Genomic DNA, 21579 nt, shown 5'->3' with positions numbered 1-21579 from the left:
CTGGGCCTCATGTGCTTCAAGCAGAGCAGCTGGACCAGAGTGAGCATGCTCCGGCTGTACATACGTCTTAAAATAACCTGATAACTGTTTTTACAAAGTCCAAATCACTGCTTGACATGACTACAAATTAAGGCCACTTCAGTCTTACTAAACCCACACAATGACATTTAAGAATTGGCAAGAAAAAACTGTTACAGAGGCCCCATTACAAGTTAATAAGAGCTTATTAAACTTTATTCCTACCTAAATACAAAGAATGGTGTTCAGACATTTGAAAGTTTAACTGTGTATTTTGCTGCGAAATGATCTGCAATCAGGTTTTTTTTTTTATTTTGTATTTTATGAAAGACAGGCACATCCAGGAATCTTTCTGTCCATCCATCCCAGTGTTCATCTCAGCATCCATCCATTAGGCTGTCAATCGATCAGTCGGTCTGTCCATCATTATTTGTTGGTCTGTTTTACTCAACATTTCAGTCTGCTTGCATGTCAGTCCCTAAATCTAACTTGCTGACCATCCATCTTATGAAAACAGAAGTCATTTTTAAGATGTTTTGTAGTTGTAAATCCATCCATCCAAGTCTGGATGAATTGTAGCCTGCACTGTATTACTCTTAAAAAAACAAACAAAAAAACCCCCCACTCTCTCCATGTTTGGTAGCTGAAATAAACGCACTCGAAATACCTAGATACATATTTGCACTTTTATCTACTCCATCTTGAAGCAGCTATTGAAAGGTAGATTAGGTGTAACTCATCCTGATACTGTGATGAATATGTGGCGTGTCCCTGTAATGGATTTATTTTTCTTCTTCTATGGTGAAGGCCAAGGTTGGCCCAGTTCTCTCAGCTCGTACGTCTCCCAGTCAGCCTTTCAGAGGAGCTAATGAAACCGGCAAAAGGCTGAACGGCGCTAAACATGCAGACGGCTCTTTAATTAAACTGCACTCGCTGCCACATTCAAACCCAATAAATGAGACCTTTAATTTTACCAGCCTACTGTAGAGACTGCTGAACGCTTTACTTGCTGCCACCTCTCACCTCGCTCTCGTTCTGTTTCTACTTGCGTCTCTGACGTGTTTGCTCACGTCGACAGGGAGAGCGCAGAGCATCGGTGTGTGATTGTGCCATTGAATCCGTGGGTCAGGGAACATGGCCGACTGCACCGAAGCTGTGATCTTTACCGTCTCGACTGGCTGACACGTTGCTGATTGGGAGACGCACAAGCAAAAAAAACTAAAAACACACACCTCATTACCCATCTGACAACAACCTCAGACACACACGCATGCACCCCTCACATGTCTGCACACCTGCGCTGACAACAAACGGCACCTGAAATGCAGAAACATGGGCGACGGCGTGCAATACCATAACACAGGAGACAACCTGTTTGTCATGCTTACGTAGCCTTAAAGACAGCTTTTATAAATTATGAGCGTCGAAGATGAAGCCACAGATCCTGTCAAATTTCAGTCACTCAGCGTGCTGCAGGCTGCATTTAAAGAAACGAGTAAAACAGACGTTTTATTTTTGCTAGCAATGTCTTAATTTTGTCAGCTTTTACATCTAATCCCTGTGGGAATCACAGCTGAACATTAAGCATTAAAAGAGGAAGCGGCTTAAATAGAAGTGTAAGAACAGAAAGTGTTGTGTTTTAGCACAATTACCACATTAGGCACTCTAGACTAAAAGTAAAGCATTATTCTTGTCACTAATCAACATCCGTGCAAACTCTGGTATAGTTTAATTGAAATATAAATGAAGCACTTTCTAAACTCAAATAAATACTCCATCGTTGCTTTTATAAACATGACCTGACCAAAAGCAATTGACCAACACCTTTTTGGTCAAGGAGACCATCTAAACTCAGAGACAATCATTTATGAAAATACCTGTGGAAACATACAAAAAAGATGTTTAACAGTGGCTTGAAATGACAACTAATTTCAAGAAACTGTAGCCAATTGTCTCCAGAAAGTGATGATTGAAAACAACCAGGAAGGTTTTCTTAAATTATTTCACATATCATTAGTCATTCTTGCATTAGTTTGGTGGGGAGTACTGCATAACTTAATCTCCTTATTTTCGTTATGGTTCTTACCATAAATAAATAAAACATTGTGAGTGCAACCCCTAATCATTTTTATCCATTTAGCGAGACGCCATTATATTTTATAACTTGCTTATCAGCTCAGTTCCACTTTAAAGGATGCAGCCGTCGTTACTGGAGCTCAAGCTGATGGTAGTATGATGGCTGGCTGAGCACAGCAGGGATTATGGGACTGCTGTCGTCACATCTAAATAAACTGGAATGATCACCCTTTGAAAAACGTTGAAGTGATCCTTTAATGTTGAAGCAGATTTCAGCTGCAACACGCTCACCCTTTTACATGTTGCATTGCACTGACGGTGCATTTGACACATATTTTCTTACAACAGGATGTACAACAACAGCATGTGTGACTCGGTGACATGTGTTCACCTGCACATCTACCATGTTTTGAGAAGCTAACATGTTCTGTGGGAGAAGAAGAAGTCCCCGCGTGCTTCATCTAATGTTGATGCGGGGAAGATGCGCAGCAACAATGGAGCCTCCAGCTCATCTTCCTGCCCCCGCACACACACGCATTGTCGGGTAATCTCGCACTGCCCAGATAAAGTGGGTCAGCATTCATGCAGGCAACATATGCTTTTGAATTCATAAATGCGTGATTAAAAAAAAATGTTTTCCACTCTGCAGAGCTGATGTGTGACTGTATTATTGGCAGCGGATGCATGCGTGGGTACGCGTGCGACTCATAAAAGCGTAGATGTTTATTGTGAGGCAGTGAGGGTCCACTGGGAAGCTGGGTGTGGTGGAAGCGGGGGGGTTGCTAAGGAGTCGGCTGGTGGGCGGGAGCTTTTCAGTCATTAGAAATGGTGACACAATGAAAGTGACAAGGCAGAAGGAACTAATTGCACCCCTCTTGTTTTTAGTGACGCGGGACAACTCCTAGGTCCCAACCAGTGGCTGCATTCGTGCAACAGTTCGATGTCGTCTCTCGTCTTTTTTCCTCTTTGTGGATTTCTCTCTCCATCTTCCTTTTCTCTGTTTGTCCCGGGGTTGTTGATTTGGCTTAAAAATAGAGCAGTGGCTCACACGGGGCAGGGATGAATGGAGGAGGGGGAGGGAGAGGTAGATGGATGGACATACAGTAGATAGAGTGAAGAAGGGGCAGCGCACGTCACTGGAGCTCAGAGTCCGGCCATCATTCTCTCTCCTGTATCTGCAAAGGTGATTGATGGCAGAATTAGATCGTTTCGCTAATTATTGTTAGGCCTTCTTCTGCTAGCTCAGTGGTTGCTGCTTGTTTAGCCTAAAGGCTGGAAACGGGTTATGTTTATATCACGCTAACTTTGATCGTCTCTTTTTTTTTGTGTGTGTTGAAGGAGATCAACAATGTACTGAAGGGAGCCCTGGAGAGACTGAACACGGAGAATCCCCCACCCAAAACGATGAACCAGATTAGCTTCAGGTAAGGTGTTTTACTTTTACGACCATCCAGTAGCTGGCTGGTGTGATGGGAGACAGACTAGGATTAGCACTAATGTCTTTGTTTGACAGCCCGATACTCTGGCTTTATTAAACCGTCTCATGGATGACAGTCAACTGTGGATGTCTCATTAGGTTACAATAGAGTATATGTGGGCGCGACTAGAAGTACAAGATGATTCTTTCTCTGCTCTGACTCGAGTTTTGTCATACTATTAATGTTACTTAACATTAAGCAGGCAGATTATTTTTTATTGTAATGAGCCGTACTCAATGCAGGTTCCTAATCTGTCTATAAAAGACAGGAGATGTTTGAAATTGTATTTTCCAGATCTGGAGAAGTTTGGAAAAACTTATAGAAAGTAGAAATGTTTGGATTCACAGAATCCATTCCCTAGTATTTGTCTAAAACATCCATCTATCCATCCATCCAATTGTCAGGCTATCGATTGTTCAGTTATTCATTTGCTTGTCCATCCTATTGTCCGTCCATCCATCCACGAATTCATCCATGTTAGCGTTGTGGATATAATGGTCTGAACAAATCTAGAATTTTGAGCAAAAATGTACTTTAAAACTAGATTTGAGCACACAAGTGATTAGTAACATTTACATAGCCATAGAAGTTAATTTTTATAGGAGTTTCTTTAATTAAAGGGCATACAATGATTAATTTTGGTTGAAAGACTAACATTAAATCATGCATTCCCTCCTGGAGGCTGGTAAGTATTTTTTTGGATAAAAAAAAAGATACGATACAATATATAGGTACAAAAAGTATTGAGTCTACCACCACTCATTTATATTTTGTTTGTGATCGGTGCAAACCTTTTCATAAATAAAGTAATCATGATCTGTATTTGTCAAAGTTTTCCCTTAGACATGAATCTTTTAAGTGCTCAGTGTTCGTGTATGCCTATTAGGAGAATAAAACGGTATTGATCTGCGCAGATCTTCGTCTCGCTTGAAGTCATGCCCTCAGTTCTCTCTCTGTCTTTTTTTTTTGGTCCACCTCAAACCTGCCTCAACACATCATTTGCACATCCTCTGCATCCGATTTTAAAAATAACTGGAGGGAATCACAGGTGCTCAGAGGAGGACGTGGCTGAAGTGGCAGATGGTGATTTTTCAGTGTTTTACAGTGCAGTGGTGTCTTGACGGCAATGTGATACAATGGAGGCACGCCTGTCAAAGCTGGTTTGCCATGGTAACAGATGGCTGGCAGTTGAAGAAAGCACAGTAAGCAACCTGGGGGGGGGGACACTTCATCCAGGGTCCAGGTTGCAGGTTTGCTCACTCTGCCTCCATATATGTAGAGGAAGTCAACCAAAAGTGGGAGCTCCATCTGTCTCCCAGCTCCTTTCAACCCCCCACCACCCCACTGGAATGTCTCTGTTTGTTTGTGTTCGCGTTGGTGGGATGCTAAAATGGGTGAGCGGAGCTGCTCTGCATATTAGAGTGCGGCGCTAACGAGCGACTGCTGTCTCTGATGAGCTTGTTTGTGCAGCAGTTTGTTTTTTATGCGAACGGAAATGGGTTGAAGCTGCTTGTGTGTTTTTTTTTATTCCATCACACACACATTCCAGTAAAATGCATTTACGCGATTCAGAAAGCAATCGTGTGTCATCCCAACCTGGCCTGATTGTGTATCGCATCTAAAAAAGAAGAAAGAAAAAATTTAATTAAAGCCGCTCTTTTGTTGTCGTGTGTAAATTCTAATGCAAGCGTGTTCTCTAATGGGAGGAAATGTGATGCATGTGTGTACATGTGACTTTTCAATTTAGGGGAATATGACTGATGGTGTTTGTAAGTGTGCAGTAGATGTGGCAATAAGAATGCAAATGAGGTGTGTATGTGCGTGCGTGGGTGTGTGTGTGTGTGTGTGTGGGGGGGGGGCCATGTGCGTGGATGTGCGAGTTACAGTATGTGTGTGTGACCCTGGCGGAGGTTAATGAGAGCCGGTTGACAGTGACAGAGGAGCAGCTTATAATGATCCCAGCTAGACCTTGGGCCTGTGTACGAAACACATAAACCTTGAACTTGTGTGTTTTTTTTTGTTTTTCTCTCTCTGTTGTGTGTGTGTGTTTTTTTTTAACCCAAACAGACAGCTTCTTTTTGTTTGCATTTCAGCTTTGAGAAAAGTCTGTGGGAAATCTCCATGGGGAAAACGCACTCCTCCACCTCCAATTGCTCCCTTTGAACTATTTTTATAGCTCTCTTTAGGTTTAAGGAGAAGGAAAATGCTTGTCTTCATCAAACATGTCTGCCTTCTGCAGGACGGCTCTCAATCCCTCTCAGTTGATACCTTGGTGGGAGATTTTTCCCTCAGCTTTTTTCAACACTACTAGAAGCAGTAGAAGTTGCCCCCGCTGACCATAATTTGCTGCAGGCGTAAAACTTGTACTCACTTGTTCCTTTGTTCAGCTGCATTTTTTTTATATAAAAAAACATCACTTTTACTGAAGGTTTGTGCTATAAAAATATTTTTCAGCTCAGATTTATTTATAAATTTTTGCAATTAAAAAAGCAGCAAATATTGTAGTTGGCAATTTGTTGATCTAGATTCACAATATGGAATCTCAAAATGCTTGTTCGCAATATTGTATTCAAAGTGTCGGATAATACACATGCATATCAATAATATATGTCACCAAAACATATGCAGATAATCGGTAAAAAGTATCTGAAAAGGCTTCCCTTTAGAAATGTGAAGTTGTTAAAGATTGACCGTTTTTGCAGATTGAGCTTTATTACTGCACAATTAGCAGCGTGTACGTTCCTGACATGTTTTACTCGGCAATAAACGTGCAAATGAATGACTTTGAAATGGAAAACTATCAAGATAATGCCTGTTAACGTGATTCTGGCTTCAATTGGTCTCATTAACTAAATGATCTGCTTTAATTACAATGAATTTTAAAGAGATTCACACCAGCTTCCTAAAAACGTAGCATTTTGTTCTCCACTAGTTTTGATTAATACTAAAGTTTCTGCTGTGTCTGACGCTCCATGACACCAAAAGTACTTCTTTATGCCCAATAATCTTTATGAATAAATCTTGCTATTTGGTTCTTCTAGACTTTTCTGAATGTCTCTCTATTAGCTTCTGGAGAAAAAAATCAAACAGATTTAATAACATTTTTTATGCAGCTTATTGATATTTAAGGTGGAAATATGCAGTGGATAAAATGCAGTAAAAAAAAAACCCCTGCAAATATTGATCTTAATGTATTAATATGGAGCTTAATTTCAGCTTGCAGATGCTAATCTAATATTGCTTTCTGGTTGACAGAAAGGCTCTATAGAAGTCTCTTCGTGGATCAGACAGAAATGTTGACATCCCTCCCCGCCCAATATCACAAGCCACCATCTTCCTGCTGATCTGCCCTGCTATTGTCCTTGTTTATCTGCTTCTAAAAAGAAACAGTTCAGGACTGAGCGGAGATTATTAGAGGAAGAGATTCTGTTTCATCTCGATCTGCTTCCCTGTCCGTCTCCTTTTTTATCTCCTGCTCCTCTCTTTTGTCCAGCAGCTAGATTGGGTAGTCTAGAAGCAGCCAGATAAGAGGTGAAGTAGCCAGCTGAGTCCCAGTCACACAAACACACACACGCGCACGCACACACAATAACGTTTGGCAGGACTACCTGTAAGCTAATTTGTATCCCTATCTGTGTAGCCTGGAGGAAAATGCAAATGAGTTTTGAAGAGCTTGCAGAGAGCCGAGTGTGTTTAGGTTTGTCTGCACCATATTGCGAGCGTCGTGATTTATTCCCTCCTTCTCTTTTCTTGGCAGTACTCTTACAAGGACGGTTGAGTTCCCAGGTGACCGGGCCCCCCTGGGTATCCATGTGGTCCCCTACTGCTCCTCCCTAAGTGGACGGTGAGGCTGACTCGTGTTTTGATAGCCAGATGGCAATGTTTACATATAAATAAGAAGAAAAAATTTTATCACCATTCTATCTTGTGTGTTTGCCTCTGAATACATATTGCCAGACCTCTGGGCCTCCATATTAAAGGCATTGAGGAAAACAGCCGCTCTAAGAGGGACAATCTCTTCAAGGAGGACGAATGCATCGTCCACATCAACAACACGCCGCTGCAGGACAAAACCTTTGCACAGTAAGCAACAAAGAATGTGGATGAGACGCAGTGTGTGTCTGCTAACTGTTAAATCGGGGACGTACTAACACCATATTTGAATGATAACTTGATCAGTGCTCTTCAAACACATTTCAGTCAGGCTATAAAAGCAGTAACATTTCAAATAATTTGTCTTTTAATAAGGCAATCCAGTTCAAATCTATAGCTTCATTTAACTATATAAAACATTTATTTGTATTTTCCTAAATAAGAGATTAATTTATGTGGAAATCAACAGATAAGATCCACCAGATGGGATGAAACTCCTGAGTGAGGAGAGAATGAAGATGGGTAAAATAGGAAAAAAAAGTATGTGGAAGTTGGGAGGATTAAAAATATATAGCATGTGGTGGGACCAGATTACCCAGAGTGAGTCCCAATATGTTGATCACTTCATAGCTTGTATATAATGAGCAAACAAGAACTTGAAGGCAAACATGAATTATATAAACCCTGCTGTGCCATCTGCCCAAAGCCTGCTGTGTGCGAGTATGCTGACGTGCCACGTCTCTCATCTGCTCATTTTTTTTCCCCACAAGGCTTTAATAAAAATCTCGAGTCGTTTATTTGATGCCTTATTGTGTCAAATGAGATAATAAGCAATAACAAAAAAACCTAAAGATAAATCAACTTTTTTCTGTCAATAGGTCTCAGGAGGTGTTCCGTCAAGCCATGTCGTCTCCTACTGTGCGTCTGGAGGTTCTGCCTGTAGGCAGCAAGCCTCGCTATGAGAAGACGCTAATCGGACAGCTTTTCACTGGCGATGGCAAAGATTCCCCTGTAAAGGTCATGAGTCCGAAAGTGCTCCGCGCTCCGGTCGAGACTCTAGCTGAAACCAAACTGACCCAAAAAGTGGAGCTGAAGCAGCCAGACCCACGACCCAAGACTCCAGAGCCAGCTCCGCAAAACACACCGCCACTTCAGCCCCAATATGGATCTCTGGAGAGAGCTTCACCCACACCTCCAGCTCGGACAGCGAGCTCCTCCCCTCCACCCAGGACCCGCAGCCAGAGCCCGCTGGCCAACAAGAGTCCTGCTGCACCTGGGGTTTCTAACCTCACAAACAAGAAAGGTGGCAAGAGGATAAAAATTGACCTGAGGAAAGGTACGCTTCATATAAAATCTGCTCAAAGTGATGTCTTACTCCAGTGTAATTAGTCCAGTCAAGACTAAGATAAACTTGTGCTGACTTAAGACCAACATAGTCTCCAAAATGAGGTTGCAGTCGTAGCAAGCGCTGTTTTTTTCCAGATTTTTAAACTGCTATGTTTGCATTATACGTTTTTAATACAAAAGCTTATTATTATTTACACATGAAATGGAGGAACGAGGCTGTGTTCACCAGTGATCTTCCTTTGAGAGACATCTCTTGTCCAGAGGAACGGTCTAATTAAGAAGACGTATCAGTCTTAAAAGTACAAATGTTATTGCGGTTTTTGTAATCAATTTCTTTATTTTATTTTTTTATAAGATGCTTTGTATGTTCATACAAGATCAGTGCTGATATACTACCTCCACTCTACATTTTTTGTTTAGTCATTGGCTTCTGTGTATGAACATGTCCTAAATCCATTTTAAAGAGTAAGTTAGACTTTAAAATGTTATTCTCAGGTCTCAAATTGTGTCTTGATAAAACTATTTAATAAGGACTTTTGTGTCAGGCAGCAGTTTGAGTCGCACTCAGACATTTTCAATGTGTTCTGACTCGAGATGACTGAGGCTAATGCTAACTAGCTGGTAATATACCCTTGCTAGCTAGCTAGTTTGTGCAGATCTTAAATTCCACTCATAATGGTCTTAAAAATGCCTTAAAAGTCTTAAATGTTAGCTGGTGGAACTTGCAGAAACTCTGGACTAGGAAACATACTACGGTGTCTTTAATTCTCCGTTCTGGTGATGGCAAACAAAGAGGTTCTTGAGTCTTTTTCTAACAACATTCAGTGTTTTGTGTTGTTAAAAAGTAAAAAGAACGAAGAGATAACTGAAGAACATATACACACACATTCTCACCACAGGCATCCAGGGCAAAGCAGATGAGTGGATAGAAGAAATTGGGCTTCAGCTGAAAGCTCTATTCACTACTGTTTCATTGTTAGCTTCTTTTACTCCATCCCATTTCTTTCCCCTTTTTCCATTTACCTGTTCTTTGTTTGATTTGTTTTTCCTCTCCCTTGTCTCCCTCTATCCCTTTTCACCTGACGTAAGATCAGAGCAGGGGATATTATTTGGTTTCTAACACCCTCTCCCTCGGCGACGCCGTCTTTCTCTCCGTGATTGGCAGGCGGGGAGGTTTAGGTGCGCTAATGTAGGGCAGGCAGAGGCTTAGCTTGGAGAGCAGATAGCATCGCTCACCGTCTTTAGTATGCCACGGCGGCTTTGCTTTCCCACACACACACAACCTGACGCCGAGCGTGGCACATTTCACTCATGGCTTGGGGCTTGTGGGGCCGTGAAGGAGCGAGAGGGTGGAGGCTCATGGTTGTGTGTGTGTGGACTCTACCACACAACCAAGTCGACATAAACTCTTAAAATCTTTGTCCAAATCACATCCCAGAGGATGGAAGTCAGAAAAGGGTCTTCCGCCCCTCTCCACGCCTCTCTTCCATCTCCTCCCTTTTCCTCCCTTCATCAGCCAGTGATCGGCCTGCTCACACGTGAAATTAAAGGCTGAGGCTGTCTAATCCAGCTAGGGGAGAAGCCTTTTCCCAGCGGCTCCCACGGCAGAGCCTGGCATCTAAACCCCTTAGGGAAACGGGTTCGTAAAAATGGCTAAAGTGGATGACAATGCTAAAATCAAAGACGGTGTTCAGCAGAAAAGATGGGGAAATGAAAGTGAAGAAAGGGAAAATTTAATTAAGACTTTAAATTGATAATGAATCATCTTATTTAAGGGACCTAAATTACCCTACACTGATGTTGTTTTGTTCCCCGCCAGGCACTGAGGGTCTGGGCTTCACCGTGGTCACCAGGGACACAGCAGTCCATGGGCCGGGGCCAATTCTGGTTAAGAACATCCTGCAGCGAGGCGCAGCAATCAAAGATGGCCGCCTGCAGCCTGGAGACCGCATCCTGGAGGTAAAGCACACATTGGGCATCAACCCTTTTATCTAGAGGAGAAGAGAACAGCAAAAGCAGGCAAAATAATCAGATGACCACACCATCGCCCCCCTGTTGGCTGAGCGGCGCAACTACTTTCCTTTTTTTCTTTTTTAAGAGACTACTTACAAACCAACTTTTATGATTGAATAAGAAGAACAACTGTGTAAATATTTTCTCTTGAACGATCTCGTATAGGTGAATGGAGTGGACATGACCGGCCGTACCCAGGAGGAACTGGTGGGCATGCTGCGCAGCACCAAGCAGGGAGAGGTGGTGTCCGTGCTGGTGTCCCGGCAGGAGGACGTCTTCCTGCCCCGAGAGCTGGTAATGGAGAGTGAAAACAACACGGGTGTCTTGCTGTAGCTTCACACCGCTGCGTTTACCGATCATGCCACATCCTGGGTGTGCTTCACGCTTCCTTCCACTCTCTCTTTTTTTTGTTCTTTTGCCTTATCTTCATCTGTGAATGTTTTTATTTTTTCATGCATTTCCTTCGCATTGTGCCTTTTCCCTCACTTTCTCCCAAAGGAGAAAACCTCGTCATGCCCTTTCGCACCACACAATGACACACTCAAACCCACCCGGGCCACGCTCCGGCCTTCCTGTCCCCCTCTGGTTTGTTGACACAGAGATGGCAAAGGAAGTCACGCGCGCACGGAGGAAACGCGGGGAGCGTGTCCTCGCTTTTTTGACATACTCGCTGACAGTTTACCTGTTACCACTGAGGGTGTCGAAGGTCAGCGTTGCAGGGTGACATTTAATAAATAAACACTCTTTAAAACGTATATATACACACACCCCTTGAAACTCTCCGGCTCACTATAAACGATGTTTTCACTTCCTCCCGCCCGTCTGTCCTCTGTGGTTATCCTGAACACTTCAAAGCTCTCTGAGTGGGACTTTGTAGTGACTGATGCATATTCACACCTACACAGACACACACTCTCCAAGTCCTTGATAAAAACTTGAACACAAGTGCTCTCTCTCCCTCTCTCTCTCTCTCTTTTGCTCACTGACACACATGCATGCACAGATGAAAACACCACGTCTTTTTAAACAGCTAAGTTACTGCTTCCCAAAATAGTTTGCCCTCATTAATGGCCCGGCAGTCTTGGCATAACAAGTGCACTTTGAAGAGCCTCATTCTAACACTTGCTGGTATTTGTGCATATGAGAGGAGAGATTTAAAGAGGAGTGGAGGGAGGTAGATGAGGAGAAATGAGAGGAAGCTGAAGCTGCCTTTGCCCCTGTGAGATCTACCCCTCATCTTCCTTCAGCACGGTCCTCGGATTCAGAGATGTTAGGATGGGCCCCCCCAAGCACACACTGAAAATTTTTTTTTTTTTATGGCACTGTGTTGAAAAGTGCAAAGGATGCGGGAAGCTTTACAGGGAAAGATAATCGCATGCAAACACACGCGCTACTTAAAAAGATGAAAAAAACTGGGCAGTTGGGCTGTAGCCCACAAAATATGCCATGCATACGATTTCCAAATCTGATCAATATTCAGTTCAAAATCCGTTACCAATGTACATCTAGGAAGCAGAGTTTGGAGATCAATAACTAACTAAATGTCCAGTCAAGACAATTGGTGATAGATAAGGACTTTAAGTTGGAAAACATCCATTTTGTTCCCAATTGTGGACCCAAAGTTTTTCTCCTCTGCTTATCTTGTGCGCAGTATTAAGTGCATAAATAAAAATGGCTTCTTATTCTACCTAATGGTCGGCAGCTAATGGAAATGATTTTGGTGTTATGTCATTTTGTAACCCAGAGAAACAAAGTCCCGGATTATGAATGTGGGGTTTCTGGGGTAATATTATTTTTATTAAAAAAGTAAAATGAAACAGAAATGCTTGGGTGCACATAATTGTGCAAACTACTGAAAACCAACACCACTTTGCATGTTATTTTTCCCATTGTTTAAATATATTAGTATCAAAAAAGTTGTATCATTCAGTTAAAAAAACAGTAAAACATACCTTTTTTAAAGGCGTCTTACTTTTTATCAGGAGTACCTGCAAATTAATTAGTGTGTGTACATTTTCTGACATCCAATAATATAGCTTTGAGGTTATAATATCGAGTAAAAACACTCACGATGTGTCCGTATCCCAGTCCGTATTTGTTCAACTAAATCAAGCAAATAAGCTCATTACTGTAGTTTAACATGAAGCCTCTGTAAAGATTAATGGCTTTCTCACAATGATTCGTTTTCCTTGGCTAACTTTGCTATCGCTGCTACAAATAATAAATGTACAGCCTGAGCTAATGGCATCAATCAAGGTCTAATTTTCTCTTCTGCTGGATCATGTTTTTTCTGTCGCAGCCAGAGCAAATAATACCAGATAAAGACTTGAATAAATTCAGGAAAACCACGTCTGAACTGTGTTTAAGGAGAAAGTTTGTGCTCCTACTTCTATCTTTGACTAGTCTAGATTAGCTTGTTCCCAATTCCCAATACACAGTGATTGTATTTGGTGAGCTTTTATGGTCAGAAGTTGTGAAATGGCTACACCAAATCAGCTACTTGAGGAGTAGCTGGAGTTAAAAACAGCCAAAAATTTGTAGAGACGAGAACCTACATTATCTTTTAAAGTATTCGGGTAGAAAAGCAGATATTTAAAAAATCTGTTTGCTAATTTAAATTGCACGCCTTGCTCTTTAAATAAAAAAGTAACATGGCTGCTAGAATGCGCTCGTTTATCTTATTGGGGGGGGCCTGAAACGTTTTAAAGCCAAATGTAGCTGCAGCCGCCAAGATATTTCACTCAAGACAAAAGCAGTTGCATCAGGGATGACCAGAAGACGTTCATATTAATCCTCAGAGGAAATCTGAGTGTTTGCACAAAATTTCACGGCCAACTGTTTAGTATTTATTGGCATATTTTAGTCTGACATTTACGTCTCAAAAGCTCTGCAGCAGCAAGCATGACTAATAAGCGATTTGACTACACTCTTTGTCGTCAAACTGTAAAGATGCTTCCATTTTAGCTGCTGTAGATTTTTTTTTTTTAATCGTTTAGAAATCAAGTAGATTTCAGAGGAACTTTCTGAACTTGATTGATTCATTTTAGTTGTGATCCATAAGCAGCTTGCATCACAGAAAGCTCTAAGCAGTCTTCTTTATTCAAACGACTAACAATAGAGCCTGTGAATTAGCCTCATTATAAGGACACAAAAGACAGCGGTTTTTTTTGTTGTTTTTTTTTTCCTTCTCCACATCCCTTTAAGTCGTTCTCACTGTCGAAGTAATTAAAAAGTGATAACTTCTAATCACAGCTTCTTTCCTGTCAGCACTTCTGCATCTGCGTCTCTCTCTCGTTCAACACGGCCTCTTTTGTTTCAGGTTTTTATTACGATTGGGGTTTTTGTCGAGTGGATGATGGAAGTGTTTGTGTGAGTGAATGGGGACGGCGGGGGTCAATGCGCACATGGCTGACCCTCTGATGCCAGCAAGACTGGGTCATCTCACAGGAAAGGAAGGGAGGATTCCCCTTTCATCCTCTTCTTTTTATTTTTATTTCCTTCATCCTGTCAGTCTTTGAGTTATTTTTTTTTCTCTTTCCGCCTAAATTATCCTTCAATCTGTCTTTTTTTCCCCCTTTATTGTCATTCCTCGTCATCCTGAGGTAAAGGTGTAAAGCTGCGAAGAGGGAAGACATTAATGCGATTAATTGGCAGCTCCGTCGTCGCCGTCATGCGCGGAGAGATCTCATCTTAATTGAATGTCGCTCTCACCGCTAATCCTCCGCGCTTTGAAACCCCACATTTAGAAATCCTCACCGACAAAAGCCTCTGTGTGTAATCGCTGTGTATCACCCCCCCTCTTCCTCGCATACTCCTCACCACCCACCCTGGGGTTAAAAAAAAAAGCTCCTTTTTGTCTCCTCATTTGGGTGTTGAAAAGGGTGGCCTCTTCTTCTGACTAAAAGCTTGTTAAAGAGCCATTGCTGAGGGCTAACGATAAATGATAAATGGAGGAGGGGTCCCGGCCACCCAATCTGCCCCCGGGGAGACTGGCATCAGGGGAGTTATTGCAGACTGTGATTGTGTGTCTGCGAGCCACTTGGTTGTGTAAATACATGGAAATCAGTGGTAAAATGCAACAAATAAGCGTTTTTGTCGTACCCCACTGTGCTCCGCTTTGGCCCTCTTCACCTTTTAGTATATTTGCAGAATAACAGAATATTTTAAACCTGCCACATAGCCACCTGAATCCTCTCAAGTGTCTGTCAAGCAGGGAGGTCTTTTGAAAGCTTCTGGTTTTAAATAACGTCACCCTGAAATCCCTTGTTGATAAAAATAAGCTGTGATTGAAAGTCTCCATTTAGGCTGAAGTAGAAAATAGATCCTGAAACTGTTGAGGGACTCATTTTGCCTGATTAATCTTACTTTCTTGGCAAAGGTATTGAACACCATGTGAAGGTTCTAGATCAGTGGTTCTTAACCTTTTTTGAGGTACCGAAGCCCCCCAGTTGCAAGCCCTTCTTATTCCACCACCCCCCCGACACAAAATAATTTGCGGGATTCTGATTTAGTAATGTAATTATATTAGCTGTGTAACCACCCCCACACCACTAGAGGCAGTAGCAACCCCGAAAAGATGCGACTAAGGAGCAGATTTAGACTATAGAATTTGGTAAAAACTGTGAGCTTTGCTGAAGTAATTAAAGACACAAGTCAGGGCTCCTCCGCAGCACTGATTAGCTAAGCAATGTAACGTGATCCTCTGGAGCACGTGATGGCAAAGCGAGGTGTCATCACGACTTTACACAAGTGTGTCTTTAATTCCGCGGCAGAGGCTCCGCCGAACCCCTGAGACCGACTCATCGAACCCCTGGGGTTCGATTGAACCCAGGTTAAGAACCACTGATCTAGATGGTATCAGCAAAAAGAACTGCAGAACTTTCTGTTTTCAGGTGTTTTTTTTTTATTTTCATGGATGTTTGAAGTTAATCTCCTTTTTTCCATTACTCAAAGGATCTGGCTCCAGACTTTCTGGTCACTTGCTTTTTTTCATTAAAATATGACGAGTAGGAGCCTCAATTAAGAAAGATGAAATAAAAAAAATTAAATGTTGGGATTTCCCAGGTTTATGCAGCCATCCTTCCATATAGTCCAATCTGTTCATTCGTCTAGTCTTTATTCACTTACCCATCATTCATTCATTCATTCATTCATTCATTCATTCATTCATTCATTCATTCATTCATTCATTCATTCATTCATTCATCCGTCTTTAGTGTAGTAGGTCTGCACCTCATGTGATGTTCTATCTCTGTCTGCTGTAGGCAGATCTGTACTTTCATTAGATACTTTAAAAAGTCTAATTTTGTGTCCCCTGTTGGAGGAACTTCAGCTCTTTAACCCAGACAGGAGTGTAGCTTTCATGTAATTACCCAGGATTGGATCATCATGTTTCCCCACTCAAACCCTAAGTTTCCCCTTTGCTGCCCGTCTTCGGCTCTAAACCCAGAGAATGTTAGTTACCGTCAAAAAATCACAGTACAGTCTATTAGCCTGCAATTAATAAGCACCCAATTGTACGGCGGTGAAAGCGGGGAACTAAATGGATCAGCGTGTCACAGCTTCTCAGGATTTTCTTTCGCTCCATTACCTTTAGTGACTTGAGAGCTCCGACTCACACTTTAGGGCAGAGTGTCCCTCCCAGCCTGAAAGCTTCGACAGCCTGTTGTTTTAATTAAGCCGCGGCAGTTCAGGAATAGATCTGACAGGAAAAGAGGCTGTAAGATTATAAGCAAAACTGGAGTGGGGAGCTCATGTAGCCGTGAGTGTTTTGCCAAACCATTCAAGAGGACGCACTCGTCCTTCGGCTTGGCGAATTCTCCGATCAAGGTGTCTGACGTAAGGCTCCTGCAATCCCATCGGGGCCTCCTCAGATGTGCGACAAGTGGGTACGAGCGCTTTAATGGATATTTGTATATTCCTACAAAATCATGCACACAAAAAAAAAAACCTTCCTCTGCCTCTCTGAAACGATCGGCGTTGAGGCGAACCCGCTCTTTTCTCAAGGAGACTAAATTGCGCATTAGCAACCGTTAATGATAGACATTTTACTTTCCTCTCGCTTTTTTCCCCTTCCCCGCTGCCCGCCATGGTCATTTTCCTGCTATCAAGTAGCAGTGGATGAGAGGCGTGGGTGGGTGTAAGATGTGGAAAAAAGACCTGTAGGAAGTAGGCAGGTGGAGGAGTCAGAGGGTTGAGAGATTTGTATGAAATGCAAAGAGTAAGGGGGGAGAAGAAGTGGGTATACCTCAGGGATGGGTTATTACTTTTAAATGCTACTCTCTGCCATCCTTCCCCATTTTCTCTCCTCCTCCTTCCCCCCACTGTGCTTCAGGAGGAGGTATGAAAAGGTTATTATGTTTCCTTTAGAAATGACTCTCTCTCCGTCTGCTTTTCATCTCTAAATGGAATAACCTCGCTACAGTGGCTTGCTTTCTTTCTTCCTCCCCGCAGCCACCTTCTATCTGACTATTTAATCCGTCTCTCTCCTCCTTCCTTCATGTTTTCTGGCTTCCTGTGTTAAATATAATCAATGTACTGTTGGCAGACACCTTATCAGCCGCATATGGCGCTCCCACATCAGTAATCAGCTATCGTGCGCGGGGGTTATGATGTTAAGCTGGCTTTATGTGCGTGGAGTATAAGGCTCAGATTTGTGGCTTGTTTACAGGTTCTTTTTCTATTTTCTTATTTAAAAAAAAATATATATATATTTTCAGAAAGGGGAGGAGAGGAGCAGTCAAGCGATAGAGGAAGGAAAAGAGCAGCTGATGTACGAGATCCCGCTCAACGAGACTGGCTCGGCCGGCCTGGGCGTCAGCCTGAAGGGGAACCGGTCGAGGGAGACTGGAGAGGATATGGGAATCTTCATCAAGTCCATCATCCACGGAGGGGCTGCGTATAAGGTGAGCTGGGAAACGGATGACCCAAGAAACATACTGTACCAAACCCGAAGCGTTGCAGTTCAAAAAAATTCAACTGGTGTTCAAAGCACAAAACATGAAATACTCAGTCTCCCAAAAGCATTTATACTCCTTTTTCTGTCATTTTCCAGACATAAAATACAATATATTCAATAGGAAAATATTCTGTGTTGCAGGATCCAAATCTTTAAGTCAAGTTTATTTGTGAAACACCTTTCAGCAATGAGGCGTTGCTGAAAAAAACACAATACAGCAACCAATTCTGAAACCAAGCTGCTCACCTCAAGAAGTTCATAACAGTCGAACAACTTGAAAATGGTGAAACACATGAATTTTGTTAAATATTTAACATCTAGTCTAAGCTTCAAATGTTTCCATCTTATTCCTTCTGACTCTTCCTCCCTCTTTCCTCTGCATCTGTCCATTTCCTCTCATCTCCCCCGACTCATTTCCTGTCTTTCTCCGCCGCTGTGTCCCTCCTCCCTTCTTGCTTCCCTTGATCTTTGACACCCGTTGACCCCTAGCGGCCTCGCTGCACAATCACCGCAGCCGTCTTATCTGTATCACTCAGCACTCTCTCCAACTTCTGAGTGCATCAGGAAAAAAAAAAAAACACTTTGGAGATTTCGCCACTTGGCCTCAATACCCCACTCCTCGCCTCAAAACTTCTCCCGCTCCCAGATCTGCTCCGCGCGACAAGCGGGAACGGAGACGACTGTGCCATTGGAGATAAACGGCTGGTCTGGGATCAGTACAGCCAGATGGCGTCGGCTCCCAGAAGCTCCTTTAGAAGTAGTTTTCCGACAGCTGTTGAGGCGGATAGCGTTCAGACAGAACGGCCTAGTAAAGCAAAAGATCTCCGGCTGGCTGCGAAACAGGTCTCTGGGATGAGATGGGATAGGAAAAAAAGAAGAGAAGGAAGAAAGGAGCATCATCGAGCTGTAGAAAGAGAGAAAGATAAGCGGGGGGCTCTCAGCGGGAACACAATACGGATAAATATGTGTGTGCATCTCCTCCACCGTGTTGATGGATGCAAATGAAAACCGGCTAAGGGCTGTGATGAATCTCTGCGGCGCCGAAGGATCTCCCCTGAGCCTGACTGACACAATCACAGAGGCTGAGAGGAAACAGGGCGGAGACGGAGACGAGTCATGGAGAGATCCAACCCATTTCCATTATTAAGTTTTTTGGGACTGTCAGGCCCCAAGCCTTAATTATATTTTTAAAAAACTTCTTCTAACTTCATCCCTGATCATTCCAAAGATCATGCTGGGGAGAGAAATTGAAGCCACCACAGTTTACATGGTAGAGTTTAGATCAGCCTTAAAAAAATCCAACCCTGTGTTGGATGTATTGTAGGATTAAATATGCTGCAGAGCCATCAGCCTGATCAGACCCGATCAATAATATCGGGTCGTGTTTGGGTCGGGCTATGGCCATAAATCTAAACTCTCACACAGAGAAAACGGTCAGAAACCCGAACAGCTCTGACTGGTTTGAGTTTTTGCTAACGGGCAGCAACATGTTCGTGTGCGTTCTTGTTGTTATAGATTTAAGGTCAGCCAAGGCGGTGCCTGGTTAATGAGTGGGGTCAGAGGTCAGCACTGACCATAATAGGGCGCTCATGACTCCACACACTCACTCCAGTGCGTCTTGGAGGCTCTCCATCGTTATTATTCCTGTTTTTCCCTCTGCCTCCCTGCTTCCATCTCTTCCTCCTCTCTGTCCCTGCAGGGCAGCTCTCTGCGATGCCTCTCTACAAAAGGCTGCTATTTAAAACACTTAGAAGTGATTTAGTGCCCACAGAGGCTATTCCATTAGCTGCTCTATGTATTTATCATGGCTCTCCCGCTCTCAGTAGATTGCTAACTCCACAATTTTCTTGCCTTCTCCCACCCTTCTTTCATTTTCTTTTCTATCTCTCAAACACACACACATTTATTTCAGAGCTTCCCTCCAGTTTCTAACTTCACTTTCTACTTTTAAAACTTAATCAGTGCCTTGTCCCATTTCTCCTATTTTATATTCTGTGTAACAGAATATATCACAGCCCTTAGCCGGTTTGCCACATTTTGTCCTGTTATAACCACAAACTTCACGGTGTTTTGATGGGATGTAGCAGTAATCCAATAAAGTATTCCTTTAATTTCTCCACATCAGGACGGTCGGCTAAACGTGAATGACCAACTGATCGCTGTGAACGGCGAGTCGCTGCTCGGGCGCTCCAACCACACCGCCATGGACACGCTAATTCGGTCCATGTCATCAGAGGGGAACATGCGGGGAACCATCCAACTGGTGGTCCTCCGGTCATCCAGACAGGTGAGGCTAAAGTCGTTTAATAGCGTTGCTGAAAACTACTGTGTTCCTGTCTGAATAAATCTGTTTTTACAGCATATTCTTGTGTAAAAAGAAAAACAAATGTAAAGAAGGTCACTGTGTAGTTCTGTGAATTAAAACAAATCATGCTGTTATGACAAATTAATGCAGCCATGTTTGAATTTTAAAAAGAAGTGTACTCTATAATAGCTGGATATGCCTCTGCCACTTCTCTCTGCTTTGAAGCTCTGTAAATGTGGGGCATCGTGTTAAAATTTCCACGTCTTCTGCTCTTACTTTTCGTCTGGTGACTTTTATTAAATGAAACATTCAGTGTTGCTTATGCATTATGAAATCCTCAGCTGCTTCTGTTCAAAGACTTCGTGTTAAAAGTAAATACCGCCGTTTTGGCAGGAAAATTTGTAATATTTATAATTCAGCTGAGAATCATGTTGCTTGTTATAGTTTTAGACTTAAAAAATGCAACTACAGCCTAGATATTAGCCAGCTGTCCTACATGTTGGTTAGAAATTTGACATATTACACAACTGGAATAAAAAAAATATCTGGCTGCTTTTCTTTCCTCAAAATAGTAAAAAAAAAAGGTAATTCTTTTGCCTATTGCTGCTTAATATAATACAAGTACTTCTGGGTGAAAATTATGAATGAATATTGTATGGAAGATTTGATTAGTTAGATCTTGTAAAGTTATTTTATTATTTCTGTAAATTTTGATGATCACAGCTACTGAAGACTGAAAATTCAGTTTTTCAGAAAATTGGAGCGTTTCTTGAAGTATGTTGCTTCAAATGCTGGCTGTCCAGACAAAACATTTTTGGAGATTTTTTTTGTATCTTTCTCGAACCAGTCAGGAGTATAGAACGTGTGTAAGAGAGACATTTCATTGGATAAAATTTTGTTATATTTTAGTTTACCTTGTCCTTGTTGTCGAATGTAGAATACCATTACAAGATCTTACGAACAACAGTAATAAATATCACAAAATAGGGAATTGAAACCGTCTTCTTTACTTTATGTATATCGTTTTTGTCACCAAAGCAATGCTGGAAAAGTTTGAAAACTGAAAAATGCTTACTCATATTTAACATCTTCACGTTTTCCCAGGGCGGTAGCGGCAACTCTGCAACAAGATTGGCAACAAACACCAACTCCAGCCATCAACCCAACGTGAAAGCCGGCTCCAGCAATCAGGTACGGGTGGGTGACCTCTGCCAGCTGCAACCTGCTCCGCCTCGCCGCTCCTCCCTCCTCCTCCTCCCCACGCTCAGGCGGCGAGCGTCTGAGCCGCCCCCTCATAGCCTCAGGCAGCGTTGCCGACAACGGCCGGGGGAGACGCACACCAGATACACGTATGGACCCAGACATACGGACCAATGTCGGGGTTTCGATGCCGAAAGGAGGAAGGCACACAAGTCGAACGCGACAAATAAGTTTGGGTTCTTCTCCCCGGGCAACTTAAACAGGGAAGGGGAGGAATCCGAACAGAATCACAGCCACGTGTTTGCAGACGC

At 42.6% G+C, this 21579-nt stretch overlaps 1 protein-coding gene across 3 annotated transcripts in view; it reads left to right on the top strand.

Moving 5' to 3' along the window:
* The window catches only part of pard3ba (par-3 family cell polarity regulator beta a), a 129781-nt gene that overhangs the window by 35227 nt on the left and 72975 nt on the right, over window positions 1-21579 (top strand). For 2 of the 3 annotated variants that reach the window (XM_081616616.1, XM_081616621.1), the window contains exons 5-13: window positions 3433-3518; window positions 7330-7416; window positions 7530-7655; window positions 8324-8781; window positions 10612-10751; window positions 10971-11099; window positions 17525-17710; window positions 19889-20050; window positions 21173-21259. In XM_081616616.1, coding sequence (XP_081472742.1) covers window positions 3433-3518; window positions 7330-7416; window positions 7530-7655; window positions 8324-8781; window positions 10612-10751; window positions 10971-11099; window positions 17525-17710; window positions 19889-20050; window positions 21173-21259 — 1461 coding nt within the window. Of the gene's footprint in view, window positions 1-2767; window positions 3278-3432; window positions 3519-7329; window positions 7417-7529; window positions 7656-8323; window positions 8782-10611; window positions 10752-10970; window positions 11100-17524; window positions 17711-19888; window positions 20051-21172; window positions 21260-21579 lie in introns of those variants that run through there. The other variant, XM_081616624.1, reaches the window with a different exon arrangement.

The sequence above is a fragment of the Poecilia reticulata genome, chromosome 2 (assembly GCF_904066995.2).
Source record: "Poecilia reticulata chromosome 2, P_reticulata-male-v2, whole genome shotgun sequence".
Taxonomy (NCBI): domain Eukaryota; kingdom Metazoa; phylum Chordata; class Actinopteri; order Cyprinodontiformes; family Poeciliidae; genus Poecilia; species Poecilia reticulata.
This window is presented reverse-complemented; position numbering and strand designations above follow the sequence as displayed.